Raw genomic sequence first — 17628 nt, 5'->3', positions numbered from 1 at the left:
CCGTGCACCGCCGTGCTGCGCCAGAGCTCTACCCCCGTCCCTATTATAGTCAATGGGGACGGAGCGGCGGTCCGGCGGCACGGCGAAATAGCCGCAGGACGGATCCGACATGGTGAACAGCATGTCGGATCCGTCCTGCCGCAAGTGTGAAAGTACCCTTAGAAACATAAAAAGAACAAAACTAATAAATATATAATAAATAAAACAAACTTGGACAACCCCTTTAAGGGCAACGAACATGGGAATCTTGTACGGCAGTGCAGGGGGTCGTAGACTCCCTACTACGGAGTCACGTGTTTTTTGTGTGCTGCCATAAGAGCTCTATCAGGTACAGTGCAATAGAGGTAATCTAGAGATGAAGTTCAGCACACACTGACATTGGCTTTAAAGGGAACCCGTCACCGGGATTTTGTGTATAGAGCTGAGGACATGGGTTGCTAGACGGCCGCTAGCACATCCGCAATACCCAGTCCCCATAGCTCTGTGTGTTTTTATCTTGCACAAAAAACGATTTAATACATATGCAAATTAACCTGAGATGAGTCCTGTCCCCGACGTCTCTATTAACGTGCCTGCACATTGCTGTATACCGTTGTTAGGTAGTTTTCAGCGGCTCAATTGGCAGGCTCGCGGGTGTGAGTGCGCATCAGAACGTTCATGTGCGCGGCTGTCAGTGGTGAAGGGGCATGGAAAGGGTGTGTGGGTATCCTGACTTGAAGCGAGTAGGCCGCTGCCCCCTTGACTTCAAACTCTGCTGTTACATAGCGTGTGCAGGGGATTAAAGTTAGTTTTTCAAGATTTTGGTGCATCTGGCTGAAGGAAGAAAGGATCTTTAGAAACATACTGCTGGCTACTTTAAGGTAATGCTGGTGGTTTGGGAGACGTTTTTAGGCGACAGGTTCCCTTGTTTAATACAAATACAGGTGCCGGCAGCAGAATCACATAGCCGCGATCAGCGGCAGTTAACCCCTCGGGTGCGCCACCTAAGGGGTTAACTGCCACTGATCGCAGCTCCCAGCTATGTGATTCTGCTGCCGGCACCTGAATTAAAGGTTAATTATCATTGGTGGCGCAGAGTGCCCCCCCCCCCCCACCCCACCCAGTATTAAACTCATTGGTGGCAGTGGCAGCTTCTGATCGGAGCCCCAGCAGTGTAATCCTGGGGCTCGATCGGTTACCATTGCAGCCAGTAGGCTACTGAAGCCCTGGTTGCCATGGTAAGCTCCCTGCTGCTGTGTGTACTATGCACAGGGCAGCAGGGAGTGTGTGAAATCCTATTCACCCTAATAGAGCTCTATTAGGGTGAATATGACAAGGGATCAAAAGATCCCAGGTTCAGGCCCCTAAAGGGGGGAAATAGTTATTAAATAAAAAATTATTACGTATAAATCACCCCCTTTCCCAACTTTATATATAAAATAAATAATCACATATCGCCACGTCCGAAAAGTACAAACTATTAAAATATTTTTTTTTTAAATATCTCCTATGCAGCAAATGCCGAAACAGAAAAAAATAAAAAAAAATAAAAAAAATAAAAACTACGCGATTCGACATTTTTTTAAATGTGGAATGCACGCGGCTTTTTTGGAGTTTAATTTTTTCGCATGGTATAGAGTATGGAATCAAAATTTTGGTATCGCAACAAGCCTATGTCCTGGCATTGCTGAGAAAAATGATGTTTTAATATGTGCAAATTAACCTCTAGGAGCAATGGGGGCATTGCCATTACACCTAGAGGCTCAGCGTTCTCTAAAAATGTCACAACCCCAGTACTTTGACAGATCCAGGCATTATGAGGTTTTCAATGTCAATCAAAAAGCAGAGGATGCGGCAGCTGCAGAGAGAGCAGAGCCTTTAGGTGTAACGATAATGTCCCCGTTGCTCCTAGAGGCTCATTTCCATATATTAAAACTTCATTTTTGTCCACAATGCGGGCACATATGAACATGGGACCAACACAGATGTCTTCAGCTGCCAAGCGCACATGTAACAGGTCAGCCAGTTTCATAGGTACAAATCTGCTGACAGATGCCCTTTAACCCACAATACGTATTCATCCTTTAGAAAATACTTGGAATACTTTGAAATGCTGACATTCCTATATACAAGTTTATATTTTCAGTAGCAACAAAAGGTCGCATTGCAAAAGTTCAGTGTTTGTTTTGTGATAAGAAAAATCTGAAGTATTATTTTAAGTGTCTTGATGCGAGTGAAGGTATCTAAAGTTAAAACAATGGGGGTAGGGACGGGTTAGGCGCTGTCCTCCTCACGTTTTAGCTCTCCACTGAGCTTCCCATCAATGGAGAACGTGTGAATAACCAGAAACTATGGACTCCGGGTTGAATGCTTTCCGCCTGTATACAGTCGTGGCCAAAAGTTTTGAGAATTACATAAATATTGGAAATTGGAAAAGTTGCTGCTTAAGTTTTTATAATAGCAATTTGCATATACTCCAGAATGTTATGAAGAGTGATCAGATGCATTGCATTCCTTCTTTGCCATGAAATTTTACTTAATCCCAAAAAAAACTTTCCACTGCATTTCATTGCAGTCATTAAAGGACCTGCTGAGATCATTTCAGTAATCGTCTTGTTAACTCAGGTGAGAATGTTGACGAGCACAAGGCTGGAGATCATTATGTCAGGCTGATTGGGTTAAAATGGCAGACTTGACATGTTAAAAAGGAGGGTGATGCTTGAAATCATTGTTCTTCCATTGTTAACCATGGTGACCTGCAAAGAAACGCGTGCAGCCATCATTGCGTTGCATAAAAATGGCTTCACAGGCAAGGATATTGTGGCTACTAAGATTGCACCTCAAACAACAATTTATAGGATCATCAAGAACTTCAAGGAAAGAGGTTCAATTCTTGTTAAGAAGGCTTCAGGGCGTCCAAGAAAGTCCAGCAAGCGCCAGGATAGTCTCCTAAAGAGGATTCAGCTGCGGGATCGGAGTGCTACCAGTGCTGAGCTTGCTCAGGAATGGCAGCAGGCAGGTGTGAGCGCATCTGCACGCACAGTGAGGTGAAGACTTTTGGAAGATGGCCTGGTGTCAAGAAGGCCAGCAAAGAAGCCACTTCTCTCCAAAAAAAACACCAGGGACAGATTGATCTTCTGCAGAAAGTATGGTGAATGGACTGCTGAGGACTGGGCCAAAGTCATATTCTCCGATGAAGCCTCTTTACGATTGTTTGGGGCATCTGGAAAAAGGCTTGTCCGGAGAAGAAAAGGTGAGCGCTACCATCAGTCCTGTGTCATGCCAACAGTAAAGCATCCTGAAACCATTCATGTGTGGGGTTGCTTCTCATCCAAGGGAGTGGGCTCACTCACAATTTTGCCCACAAAACACAGCCATAAAGAATGGTACCAAAACACCCTCCAACAGCAACTTCTTCCAACAATCCAACAACAGTTTGGTGAAGAACAATGCATTTTCCAGCACGATGGAGCACCGTGCCATAAGGAAAAAGTCCTAACTAAGTGGCTCAGGGACCAAAACGTTGACATTTTGGGTCCATGGCCTGGAAACTCCCCAGATCTTAATCCCATTGAGAACTTGTGGTCAATCCTCAAGAGGCGGGTGGACAAGCAAAAACCCACTAATTCTGACAAACTCCAAGAAGTGATTATGAAAGAATGGGTTGCTATCAGTCAGGAATTGGCCCAGAAGTTGATTGAGAGCATGCCCAGTCGAATTGCAGAGGTCCTGAAAAAGAAGGGCCAACACTGCAAATACTGACTCTTTGCATAAATATCATGTAATTGTCGATAAAAGCCTTTGAAACGTTTGAAGTGCATGTAATTATATTTCACTACATCACAGAAACAACTGAAACAAAGATCTAAAAGCAGTTTAGCAGCAAACTTTGTGAAAACTAATATTTGTGTCATTCTCAAAACTTTTGGCCACGACTGTACATCTTTTTTGCAGGACACACCAGCATGGTAGACTACACCTCCAGCATCCTCCAAGTGAAAACAGATGGACAGGTATCCGCTTACTTAAGTGAATGGCTCCGCCGAGAAACACGGCTGAATCCCATGGCAAAACGATCGGTGGAGAGTGAAAACTTGCTGCCACCTATCGTTAAACTAGTCTCTCCAGTGGGTCCCCAGCATAGTACAGCGTCAAAGAGGGAAGAACGGGGGATGGGATATCAGTAGTAACGACGTGTCGCCCAACAATAAGTTGCACAACAAAATAGGGAACAACTACACTGCGAAAAGGGTCGTGCAACATTCATGCTGCACAACAATTTTTGTAATAATGACAGTCAACGGTGTCGCACTGCAACAAGACAGTCGCACAAAAATACAACTCGGGTGGGGCTTTTTTGCAACTGTTGTGTCACAGCATGTCTAATGTCAATCGCAACACCATTGACAATCATTATAAAAAATGTTGCGTGACTTTTTGGAGACACATGTCGCCGTGTAGCCCTAGCCTTAGGGGTGTGTAAACTGCCTCAGGAGAGGCTTTAGAACAGCATTGTAAGCGGCAGTTGCAGTGACTTAATACTACTGATATACCATAACCTGGAAGAATGGGAACCTTTACAAGGGGGATGGGAACTCTGCTGGTGACTAGTCAGTAATGCCTGCTATCGGCACTTCTTCTGTAGAGTAGGGTACCACACCAGTTTTAGAGGAAAAGGGAGATCCAGAATTCACCAGCTACAGAATGGTCGCCCAAACTTTGGGGTACATTTACTAATACTACCTAATAAATATAGACCAGATAGTGTAAAACTGCTCCACATTTATGACAGTAACTGATGCTGGATGACAAATATTAAAAAGTGACAGCCCAGCCCATCCTTATTGGCTACATCAGAAGAGTCACCACAAAAACGCAATGTAAGCTAAAGACACCATGTTGTAGAGCAGGAGAAACTGAGCAGAATGATATATACAGTTGAAACTAGAAGTTTACATAGACTATATAAAAAGACACATATGAATGTTTTTCTCAATATCTAACATGAAATCAGAATAAACATTTCCTGTTTTTGGTCAATTAGGATTACCATAATTATTATTATTTGCCAAATGCCAGAATAATGAGAGAGAATGTTTTTTTATTACTTTCTGCAAAGTCAAAAGTTTACATACATGTCATTAATATTTGGTACCATTGCCCTTAAACTGTATGACTTGGGTCAAACATTTTGGATATCCTTCCACAATCTGCTCACAATAGTTGGTTGGAATTTGGGCCCATTCCTCCTGACAAAACTGGTGTAACTGAGCCATGTTTTTTGGTTGCCTTGCTCGCACCTGCCTTTTCAGCTTTGCCTATACATTTTCAATAGGATTGAGATCAGGGCTTTGTGATGGCCACTACAAAACATTGACTTTGTTATCCTTAAGCCACTTTGTAACCAGTTTGGCAGTATGCTTCGGGTCATTGTCCATTTGGAAGACCCATTTCCGCCCAAGCTTTAACTTCCTGGCTGATGTCTTGAGATGTTGCTTCAGTATTTCCACATAATCTTCTTTCCTCATAATGCCATCTATTTTGTGAAGTGCACCAGTCCCTCCTGCAGCAAAACCACCCCACATCATGATGCGGCCACCCCCATGTTTCACAGTTGGGATGGTGTTCTTAGGCTTCCAAGCTTCTCCCTTTTTCCTCCAAATGTAATGATTGTCATTATGGCCAAAAAGTTTAATTTTAGTTTCGTCAGACCACAGGACATGTCTCCAAAAATGTAGGTCTTTGTTTCTGTGTATTTGCAGACATTAATCTGGCTTTTTTATGTTTCTGGTAATGGCTTCTTCCTGGCAGAGTGGCCTTCAGCCCATGTTGATACAGTTCTCGTTTCACTGTGGATATTGACACAATCTAACCAGCTTCCACCATCATCTTCTCAAGGTCTTGTGCTTTTGTTCTTGGGTTGATATGTACATGTCGGACAAAAGCACGTTCATCTCTGGGACACAGAACCCGTCTCCTTCCTGAGCGGTATGATGGCTGGACATTCCCATCTTGTTTGTACTTGCATATAATTATTTGTACAGATAAACGAGGCACCTTCAGGTATCTTGAAATTGCATCCAAGGTTGAGCCAGACTTGTGCAAGTCCACAGTTCGCTTCCTGATATCTTGGCTGATTTCTTTAGACTTTCCCATGATGCTACACAAGGAGGCAGTGTGTTTCAAGTGTGCATTTATATACATTCACAGGTGTGTCTCTAATTAACTCAGATGTTGCCGTCAAACCTAACAGAAGCTTCCAAACACATGACATCATATGGGCAGTCCAGAATTGTTTAAAGGCCTAATAATTTTAGTGTATGTAAACTTTTGACTTTGCAGAACGTAAAAAAAAAATGCCTTAAAACATTCCCTCTCATTATTCTGGCATTTGGCAAATAATTATGGTAATGCTAATTGACCAAAAACAGGAAAGGTTTATTCTGATTTCATGTCAGATATCGAGAAAAACATGCATATGTGTCTTTTTATATAGTGTATGTAAACTTCTGGTTTCAACTGTATATATATTTATGGGAAAGGATTCAATAAAACATGTAATTCATACATTTAAATTCCTATTCATTCTGGTCTTTGAAGTCAAGGAGGCAGTCCTGTCAGCAATAGTCAGAGGGAAGACTGTCAATCCTTGACTTCAAAGCCCAGAATGAGCACAGATATAAACGTGTAAATTACAAGTTTTACTGAATCTTTTCCGATAACACAACATATCGATCTGCTCAGCTCTTCCTGCTCTGTAACATACTGCCTGCAACTCAAACACCATGTTCAACATGACAGATTCCCTTTGAAGGGTTTTTCCAGGACTTGATGACCTATCCTCAGGATAGACAGCAGCACTCACCAACTCTTTTTGCTGATTTTTTTTTATTTTTTTTAAGTGATTAAAATAAAACATTTCGGATGCGGGTACAGCGGGCAGTTTGTACGTCTGAGGAGGATTTTTAGTACAGAGGGAGAATTTATTGTACAATCAAAAGAGTTAAAGAAGTGCCTTTTAGAGAGGAGGTATCCAGAGTGTGTGCTGGATGCCTCTTATAGGAGGTCACTTAAAGGGGTTGTCCGGGATCAAAGTAATTTTTTAAAACGTTAATAATCACCTTGACATTACGCAGTAAAGTCATTCTGATGCTCTGTGTATTTTTTTTTCATCCTCTTTGCTCCTATGAGTCCCTAATACTGCTGTCAGTATTGTTTACATAGCAGCTCCTGTGCTATGTCATTACCGGCCACACTGCCTTATGGGTGCAGCTGGATCTTACAAGCCTTTCCACTCCCCCTAATCAGTATTCCGCCTCCTACCACTCATACTCATCATCAGTATTCCTCCCCTAAAACCACCTTTTTCTAAGCCTACAAACTGAATCCCTCCCTGCTTCCATGTATCTGCTCTCTGCTAGCATTGCATAAAAGACAATAGTGGCAGGGAGCTGTAGCACATCCCATTCATTGCAAATGACCATGGGAGGCGTGCACTATGCTAAATAGCATAGTTTGCTGCCTCCAATAGAGCCTCCTTCTACTCCTAATAACACTCCTCTATGGCCGGTGACATCATCGGCAGAGGGGGGCGTTCCTTAGTGAAGCGAGTTCCCTCCTCCAATACTGCCTCCTTCCTCCCAGACTAACGCCCTCTGTGCCCGGTGATGTCACAGAGGGGCGTGGTTTAGCTCCGACATTTCCCTCCTACTGACAGCCTCCTTGCTAGCTGCAGAATGATCCTGTGTGCTGGTGACGTCACCGGGCTCCTTGCTAAGCGGAAGGAAGAGGCTTAGCACCCCAGTAAGGAGTCGGTACGTCACTGAATGTTTGAAAATCTGAACTTCCGGCTGAGAATTTTTGAAAGAAATACAGGGCATCAGAAAACTCTGGCAAAGGTAGGACAGGAATGTATGTATTATTTATGTGCTTGTTGTACCCTTACAACAATGTCCCCAATCCCGGACAACCACTTTAAGAGGAACAGGTGTGATTTAAGCACAAGTAGAAGGACAAAGCAGACCAGAGATAAAAATGAGAGAGCTGTACTGAGGAATTGGCATAAGCTAACCCAAGATGAGACTTTGAAGGAGAGGACAGGTAGATGTCCCTTGATTAGCTTCTGGAGGAGTAGAACTATCAAGGACAATCAGGTCCAGAGTCGTTTCTAGGAGGATAGGAACAACTGTTTAGAGAAGTGCTCACCCCAAGGGAACTTCAGATGTGGCCACTGTTCAGCTTGCAAGTTCTTACCTAAATCCAAGTATTGGTGGGATTCAACATGTAGTGAGGCAGTTTATATAATGTAAGACGCAATTTGTTGTATACGTCATTTTCCGCCCCTGTGGCAGGTTTTACATAGGGGAAAACTATAAGATGTTTGTACGTGAGATTTAGGGAGCACAAGAAGACAGGTGTAGGGTCACCGCGTTTAATTAAGCATGTGTCCCAAAACTCTTAGCATACACTGTGTGCATGGAGGCATATTTAAAATAGTCAGCTTGAAGCTTTCCCTGTGCATACGATGAACGTGCGGTGAAAACTAAATGTGAACAGACTCTAAGGCCCCTTTCACACGGGCGAGATTTCCACGCGGGTGCAATGCGTGGGGTGAACACATTGCACCCGCACTGAATCCGGACCCATTCATTTCTATGGGGCTGTGCACATGAGCAGTGATTTTCACGCATCACTTGTGCGTTGCGTGAAAATCGCAGCATGCTCCTCTTTGTGCGTTTTTCACGTAACGCAGGCCCCATAGAAATGCGCAAGCAAGTGCGGATGCGGTGCGATTTTGACGCACGGTTGCTAGGTGATGATCGGGATGGGGACCCGATCATTATTATTTTCCCTTATAACATGGTTATAAGGGAAAATAATATCATTCTGAATACAGAATGCATAGTACAATAGGGCTGGAAGGGTTAAAAAAAAATTAAAATAATTTAACTCACCTTAATCCACTTGTTCGCGCAGGCAGCATCTCTTCTGTCTTCTTTTGTGAAGAATAGGACCTTTGATGACGTCACTACGTTCATCACATGATCCATCACCATAGTGATGGATCATGTGACGGACCATGTGATGAGCGTAGTGACGTCATCAAAGGTCCTATTCTTCACAAAAGAAGACAGAAGAGATGCCGGCTGCGCGAACAAGTGGATTAAGGGGAGTTAAATTATTATTATTATTTTTAACCCCTCCAGCCCTATTGTACTATGCATTCTGTATTCAGAATGCTATTATTTTCCCTTATAACCATGTTATAAGGGGAAATAAGACAATCGACACTACAACTAACCCAAACCTGAACTTCTGTGAAGAAGTTCGGGTCTGGGTACCACAGTCAGTTTTTTTATCACGCGCGTGCAAAACACATTGCACCCGCGCGATAAAAACTGAACATCGGGACGCAATCGCAGTCAAAACTGACTGCAATTGAGTTCCTACTCGCGCAGGTTTGCCGCAATGCACCGGGACGCATCCGGACGCGCTCGTCTGCAAGGGGCCTAAAGCTTATATTAGACGGGTAGATGATCTTGCAGATCATCGCTAACAAGAGAACGTATGAATGCTCGTTAGCGACGATGTGGCAGTGCAACACTGCCGCCGATTACCGGATGAATCAGCTCATTCATTGGGTAATTGGAATCTTTCAACAGGCTTTAAAATCATTGTTTTCCGGCATCAGATTGTGCAGTCTAATCACGATCTGCTGCCGGCAAACAAGGATTCAGTATGGGGACGAGCAATGATATTAGTGATCGCTCCTCCCTCCCCATACTGTGGAGAAGATCGCTGTGTGTAATAGCTGACGAGCAGGCAATTGCCAGGAAGGAATACTTCCTGACAATCGCCTGGATGATCTACTCGTCTAATATAAGCCGTAGCAGCACCACAGAGCAGAGCTGAAACCTGACCCAAGGCAACATCTGCTCCGAGCATTTCCAGCCACCAACGTTACCTCCAACTGGATTCACATAGAACAGGATAGGGAAATTAGACTGTGCAAATCACAGTCTGACTCTATCCAGTCAGTGCTGCCATTGTCAGACTGTGCAGGTACACCCCCCAACTGGTTACCTCCCCTCTGTACCCTTACTGCAGACTCATAACTTTTAGTAGAAATAAAATAAAGGAATGGGACAACATAGAGCCATGAGAATAGATTCTCCAGAATTGTTAGTACATGGGGAATGCATGAAGCTATTAAAACAGACATGTCAGGAGAGGTGACAGGTCCTCTTTAAAGAGGACCTTTCATGGTTTTATATTAATTGAGATAAATACCTTTACTTGCGGAGTACCCCCCGTTGATGCTGCCACCCTGCCTGATTTTTTTAAATATTGTTCCTGTGCCCCCCCCCCCCCCCTGGATTTTTTGTGCCAAGGAGAAGGTGAGTTTTTTTTCCTCCCTGGCTGTGACGCTCTCTGCTGTGATTGGATCGCGGCACAGCCAGGCAGAGGGAGACGCCCATTGAGAAACCCTCGCGTCTCCTCCTCCTTGTACCGATGCTCAGTATTTACATACTGAGCGGGAAAACTACAGGGGGGCACAGCAGCCATATTTAAAAAATAAATAAATAAATAAAAATCAGGCAGCATCAGCCCCCTGCAAGTAAAGGTATTTATCTCAATTAATATAAAACCATGAAAGGTCCTCTTTAAAAGCTGCAGAATATGTTACCACTGCACACCTAGTAACTCTAAACATCAAGGTGTAATGATTTGTGAAGACGTTCAGGAAATCCCTTTTTTTTTTCAATTTAAAATAAAGAGAATGTCTATTAACTCTTTTGTTTATTGACAATATGACAATGCCGCACTCAACCAAGGAAGAAAAAAGAAGAAGCTTGAGCAACCCTGCATGAACAGGTTACAGGAAACTACCGCAAGACCAGTAGAAAGATAAGGTGGAGCAGTTACCCAGATTCCTTTTTTCCCCGCATATAAAAAAATGAAGGTTGAAGTCAGTCTGGATTCCGAGCATCATGACCAGGGAAAAATACGGTGCCATTGTAAAGAACCGGACTGACTCAACATAGAGGAGGCGAAGTTTCGTCTCTCATTGCAACAGGCCAGCTGCTGTGTGCAACCCTACTTCCTTCCCAAATGTCTCGGAAGTCACCAAGTTCATCTGCACATCTCCTTTTCTACATAAAACATTTAGCATTAAAGCACTCGCGGTCACAGCAGCTCGGCCTCCTCTTGTACGAGCACCTTATAGATGTGTAAATCTAGTCTGCACGCAGTGGCAGATGGCATTTATCTGAAGTACGAGGACGGGCAGCGGCTATGGCGTTTCCTGTGTCAGACTGGCTGCAATGTGGAGGGGGATAGGGAAAGCTATTAGTGTGCTCAGCTTTAAAGGGGTTGTCTGGTGGAATAAACGTGTTTATTCATTTAGAAAAGAGGCAAAATGGTTAAAAAAATAAATAATAATAATAATTAATAAACCACTTACCCCTTCCGGATCCACTACCGCTCTGCTCCTTACAGAGTTCCTGCCGGTCTACCCTTCTTGGTTCTTTGACACAAAGGAAATGGCAGGAGATGCCCGATCAGCCAGGGACTGGCAGCAGCTGTGACCCGCCTCAGCCGGGTATTGGCTGAACTGGCATCGCCAGTTACTTCCTGTGCGCCAGGGAGCAGAGATAAGCAGGGACTCAATGATGGATCAATAAGTGTTCATATTTGGGGTCATTTATCAAACTGGTTTGGTTTCCCATAGCAACCAATTAGATTCCACCATTCACTTTTGACAGCTCCTTTGGAAAATAAGAGGTGGAATCTGATTGGTTGCTATGGGCAATAAGCCAGCTTTAATTTACACCAGTTTTATTATTTAACCCCTTTTGTGTCTATTTTCTTAAAAGAAACCCACCCCAGACTGCAGTTCTAAAATAAACTTCTCCTTTAATTTATATTATTTTATTCCATTTCAGATATTTTTCCAGTCGAAGCCTATTTAATGGGAAGAACAGCTTAACGTTCTGGGATACAGACGTCCACGTTCAGTGATCAGGAAGACACCAGATTCCCACAGAAAGTCTATCGGTATGAACAAGCACATTTTTTAGGAAATAAACTCTGATTGCTTTGTACAACAAAGACTTCACTGTAGTGAGGGACCAACTGAGCCTCTGGTCACATCACGTTGGGAGTCTGTGTGCGACGTATATGACGGGAAGAGCTCCTGAACTATATAGAGCTCCACTCACCCAACCGAGGACAAGGGTCCCCTTGGCCTCCATCAAGCTGCTCTATGTCATTATACACTACTGGAAAATGAAAGGAAAAAACCCAGGAAAACTAAAGTCCATCGAACTGAGAATGACAAAGTATCAGCTGCCAGTAGTGCACCCTTTATTTTGGGTTCTACAGCAGGCAGGGTCACATTGATGATGGGTGGCATCTCCCTTTGCTGCCACTCTGGCATGGTAATGGTCATACAGATGCTGGATAGGTTATTCCAAGCCAAGGCTGGAGAGCACCCACTACCATCATGCATAGTGCGGAGAAACCCTGGTGCGAGGCGTCACTGGCTACCATGCCAGTTCGCATCTGGTATTCATGGAGGCAACATTGACCAACTAGGAAAACGCAAAACCAGTCCAACTACCTTTATTGACTCAGGAGACATGGCACTGCCCCCGCTACAAAATGTGCTCTTCAGGGTAATGAGCAGTTCCTCCGGCCAGCTCAACCACAGATCTCTCCTCCATCAGGAACTTCTGTGACTGATTTGGGATGACGGATTTCCCCGTGCTTGGTTTAATAGGGGTGATCCAGGCGGCAGGGCCTGGAGAGGGGGGCGCTCACTACACACTGGTGAGATTTCCTGTCAGGCCATCGTGGCTGAGCCGCCTATCACAGGCAGGATCACATCACTACCATCTATTGTACAGCAGTGTAATGTGTAGTGAGACCCCCCTTGGCAGCTCTGCAAGTGGTGACATCCAGTCCTGCTCACATTGTAGGACAGGTTGCTGGCAGCCATTTTAAATCGTTACTGGACAATCCCTTTAAATCTAATTCACGTCGCTGCTACCGCAAAAAGCTGGGGATTTTTTGCAGCATATACGCCCTGTGTGTGCACATGCCCTTAAACTTTTTTGGCGAGTAGACTTACCCCTTCAAGTTAATGTCTCTGCAATTTGCCACTTTGTCATGGATTTAAACTGCTGAGAAGCTGACATTTTGTCACTTGCTTTTGAGAAGATCATGTAAAAAGGAGAACCTCTGCGGTTGCGCTTCCTGTTGTCACCTTTTGCAGAAATAGTGTCTCAAACTGAATAAAGACACGATAACGAGCCCCTGTACACACCAATACATTCAAATAAATGGTGGAAAGTCTTGTAAAGGCGGCCCGACGGAGGGGCGGTAAATGACGGCAGCGAAGACCAAAGGTCATATTCTGAGGCCTGGTTGACAACTTCTGACAGACATCTATACTGGCCAAGAACGGCATCCCATTCACTGACTTACAAGCTGGGCTGAAGGGATATAATAAGCATATAGCCGATCGTGGACCTGCAGTACGGCCACACACAGTGGATACGGGGAAGATTTAGCCCAGCGGAAAATCCAATGCATATACAACAGACTGGATGCGATTTCATAAAATCTGCTCCTCACACTGCAGAAGACGGCGCCGATGACATCGGCACATACAATTACTGCGGTAAGGCTTTTACATTCGCAGCACGTCGGTTTCCACGTCAAGTTCGCAGCTAAATCTACAAGAGCGCATGTAACTCCTCAGCTGATGTTCTGCACCAAAATAGGTGCCATGTGGATGCACCCTAAACAGAGGTCCATCAACCTAAAACGCAGTGAAATCTGCGCCAAGCTTATAGGGGGAGATTTATCAACCAATCAGATTCCACCTTTCTTTTTCTAAAGGAGCTCTGAAAAATGAAAAGTGGAATCTCATTGGCTGCTGGGGGCAACTAAGCCAGTTCTGATAAATCTCCCCCATAGACTTTTGCAGCGCACAGAATACACAGCCATCCAGATGCAGGAAAATATAACATGTCGGACTAGTTATCAAACAGGGATGTATTCTAGGTGGCAGTAAAGCAGAACTGGGCGGCAGGGAGGCACAAGGAGAGCTTGGTAAATAATGGAGGCGGTCAGGCAGGTGGAGGCGAGCGACTGGCATGGAAATCATGCGTACACCCAGGTGACTGAGCTCAGCGGAAACGCACCTGTCACACCACGAGCATTAGCCTGAGCAAGTCATTTCATGAAATCCATGAAGCCGATGATGCGGACACCTCGACATAACATCCAGACGAAGACTAACGCAGTGACATCGGTGTCTTCCCATAGATACAGCGGCGGCCGCCTTGTCTAATTCTGTCCCTCACACTTTGGCCGAAAATAAACGTGAGATTGTCTCACTTGCAGTCGGAGGCTGTGCCAAGACTGCCAGTGGAGAGAGCCCCCACTATACACTCACTGGGTGCCCACACGGACGGCAGGTAAAGGCCTTAAAGTAGTGAACAAGACAAAGCTGGATCAGGTCGTGACAGATGTGCCGTAAATTGGGGCAGAATCCACCCCGCACAATCCAAAACGCCACACATGGCGATCAGAGCATGGTGTCTGCGCTGTGCTCATTCTGCTGAGGAAATGCCACTTTTTATCACCATGGATTTCACCTTCGCCAGGTAGCACGCGAGTTTAGAGGCAGATTCAGTGCAACAGATCTCCCATGGGGGTCACCATAGGCACCCCATTAAAGGGTTTCCGTCACCAGATTTAACCCTATTAAGCTAGCTGACATTAGCGATGTGCTAATGTCAGCTAAACCTAACTAGCCTTTACCTACTTTTATCTAGGCCCCCGTTACGCCAGAAATCTGACTTTTATAATATGCTAATTAGCCTCTAGGAGCAGGGGGGGGCGGCGTTGTTCCTGCTCCTAGAGGCTCCATTCTCCCACCTTTATCGCCTCCCTCCAAGTCCTGATTGACAGGGCCAGGCAGCGCTCGCATCTGTCTGCCAGCCCTGTGCTCGGGTGAAATCTTGCGCCGTTCAGCATTCGGCGCGGTGAGGGAAAGACGTTAGCAGGCTGCCGGCTTCCTCACCACGTCTGCGCCAAATACTGAACGGCGCAAGATTTCACCAGAGCACAGGGCTGGCAGACAGATGCGAGCGCTGCCTGGCCCTGTCAATCAGGACTTGGAGGGAGGTGACAAAGGTGAGAGAACGAAGCCTCTAGGAGCAGGAACAACGCCCCCTCTGCTCCTAGAGGCTAATTAGCATATTATAAAAGTTAGATTTCTGGCGTAACGGGGGCCTAGATAAAAGTAGGACTAGGCTAGTTAGGTTTAGCTGACATTAGCACATCGCCAACGTCAGCTAGCTTAATAGGGTTAAATCTGGTGACAAACCCTTTAAAGGGGAGGTCCAACTCCTAGCGATTCTTCACAAATCTCCATAATATGCATGCTGCAGTACACTAAAGTGAAAGGATGCTTTTATGTCACCTCATTGGTTTGCCAGTCCACGGGCACCTATATATCAAAGTACCGCGTCTATTTGGAACAAGATGGCGGCAGTCACTCATGGGATGGCTCTCTCATTTTTCCCTGCTGCATCCTGTACTGCGCAGGCGCTAGATAGTGGATACACTGGTCCTGCGCCTACACGGAAGTGGAAGCAGCTGGGAAAGCCAAGAGTCGTGTGAGTGACCGCTGCCATCTTGCTACAGATGGATGAAGACCGTGGACTGGAAGGGGGGGGGTTCTGACTGAGGCGAAATAAAAACACGCTTTCATGTTAGTGTGGTACAGCACGCAGTTTGTAAGCATGTGAAAAATTGTTAGGAAGTGGCCAATCCCTTCAAACAAACTGGAAAAGTGACCAATAATTACACCGTGTTAAAGGGGCGGTCCGAGTGTTCTAGCCTGATCTATCCTCTGGTGGGGGGGGGGGGGGGGGGGGGGTCCGACTCCCGGTCAATCATCAGCTTGAAGACGTTGTGGTGCTCTGGTGAGCGCTGCAGCCTCCTCCAAGACCAGCGATATCACGTTCATCAGTCAAGTGGCCCGGGCACAGCTCAGTGCTACTGAAGTGAACGGAGCCGAGCGCGATGCCAAGCACTGCCGCTATACAATGTACATCGCTGTGCTTGGCAAGCTACGGAGAAGGCAACGGCACCGAGCGCTGCTGCCTCTTCAAACAACTGATCTGTGGGGGTCCGACATCTCCACCAATCAGATACTGATGACCTATCCTGGAGACAGGTCATCACTATTAAACACTTGAAAATGCCTTTAACATGGGTCTGTCCCCTCTCCTGGGGCCCTTTTGGCACTAATTTGACAATGTTTGAGAGCAGAGACATAACCCCCTACTGTTAAAAAATAAATGTATTGACAGCTGGGTGTTAAGAGGAATAACAGAGGAACGGCACAATGGATGTTCCACAATTGTTGTTTTATGGGATGTACAAATATTTACTAAAACAGACAAGTCAGGGGAGGCGGCAGGTCAGCATCAGAGGTCATCACACTGAAGTGCCATGTGATAAGGAAGAGCGCTTACATAGGGTGGCGCAATAGCCAATGCCAGGCTTCGGGTCACCGACGGTCTCACGAGAGCGATTTAGAAAGAGGTAGATAACAAGTGCCAGTTTGACTTTTCCCAAGGGTGCTGGCCCAGAAGAGGCTATGCCCCTCCAGGCGGGTGCAAGGAAATCTTCTACCAAGCCACATGGGCAGCCACTCAGTTATGACAGTATGCAGGGTGCAGGGCTGACACAGTACTAGGCAAAGCACCGTGCACACTATTCACCCAATTTCCAATGACAACTCCAATATATATAATTTTTTTTTTATGATGACAACCAGGTGACATGATCTACCCTGAAAAGCCTCTGCGCCCACCTGTCGTGGTCATGTCACCCATCAGAGAGTTTTGCAGAAAGCGCCATATAGGGACCAGAAACCACCTGTAGCACCATGCAATGCTGCGGTGAGGATGCCCCCCACAAACATGCCCACCATCACAAGAATGGATGCCAGGACTGCACTGGCCTTGGCACATGCCTCCCCCCCCCCCCCCCACATAGACTGACCCAGGGCACAACGCACGAGTCACCAGGGTGCCATGCAGCGGGTACAGCTGGCAGGCCCCTGATGACAGGTAACCTGGGCCGCTCTCACCTGCTCCCGCAGCTTGAGGAACACCATGGTGCGCAGAGCGTTGCTGGGTGTCAGGCTTCCTCCTCCCCCCGCATGCAACTCCTCCAGCTTCGGGGGAGGGTGTCAGTGTCCGGCCTGTAGCAGCGGGTCACAGCAGGCACCGGGCGAGCGATGGAGGGTGGAAGGAGCGGGTATACACTCCTCCTCCTGCTGCTCGTTGTGCCGTCTCCTTCCTTGAAAATTCAGCCACACAGCGCAGCTCCCCCGTCACCTCCTTCCCCAACGTAACCGCCAAACCCCGGGCGAAGACAGCGCTGATTGGCTGCAGGTAAGGGGCGGGGCCTGTGGCCGTCACACGTCTTTGCGACATTTTCAGAGGAAGCTGCAAAGCGCGCGAATCCCCGCCTGGTGGCGCCCGTCCTGTCGCGCACTCTTGCGGCGGACATTCTAGCCTGGGTTTATAGTCTCCCTTGTTTAATGTTGTGCGAGTTGGT

The 17628-nt window shown here is 46.0% G+C and overlaps 1 protein-coding gene across 1 annotated transcript in view; it reads right to left on the bottom strand.

Moving 5' to 3' along the window:
• The window catches only part of ANKRD28 (ankyrin repeat domain 28), a 170843-nt gene extending 153422 nt beyond the window's left edge, over window positions 1-17421 (bottom strand). Inside the window, exon 1 of the mRNA XM_040433552.1 lies at window positions 17156-17421. Coding sequence (XP_040289486.1) covers window positions 17156-17182 — 27 coding nt within the window. The 5' untranslated portion in view covers window positions 17183-17421. The remainder of the gene's footprint in view (window positions 1-17155) is intronic.
• Window positions 17422-17628: the final 207 nt, after the last annotated feature.

The sequence above is a fragment of the Bufo bufo genome, chromosome 5, assembly GCF_905171765.1.
Source record: "Bufo bufo chromosome 5, aBufBuf1.1, whole genome shotgun sequence".
NCBI classification, from domain to species: domain Eukaryota; kingdom Metazoa; phylum Chordata; class Amphibia; order Anura; family Bufonidae; genus Bufo; species Bufo bufo.
This window is presented reverse-complemented; position numbering and strand designations above follow the sequence as displayed.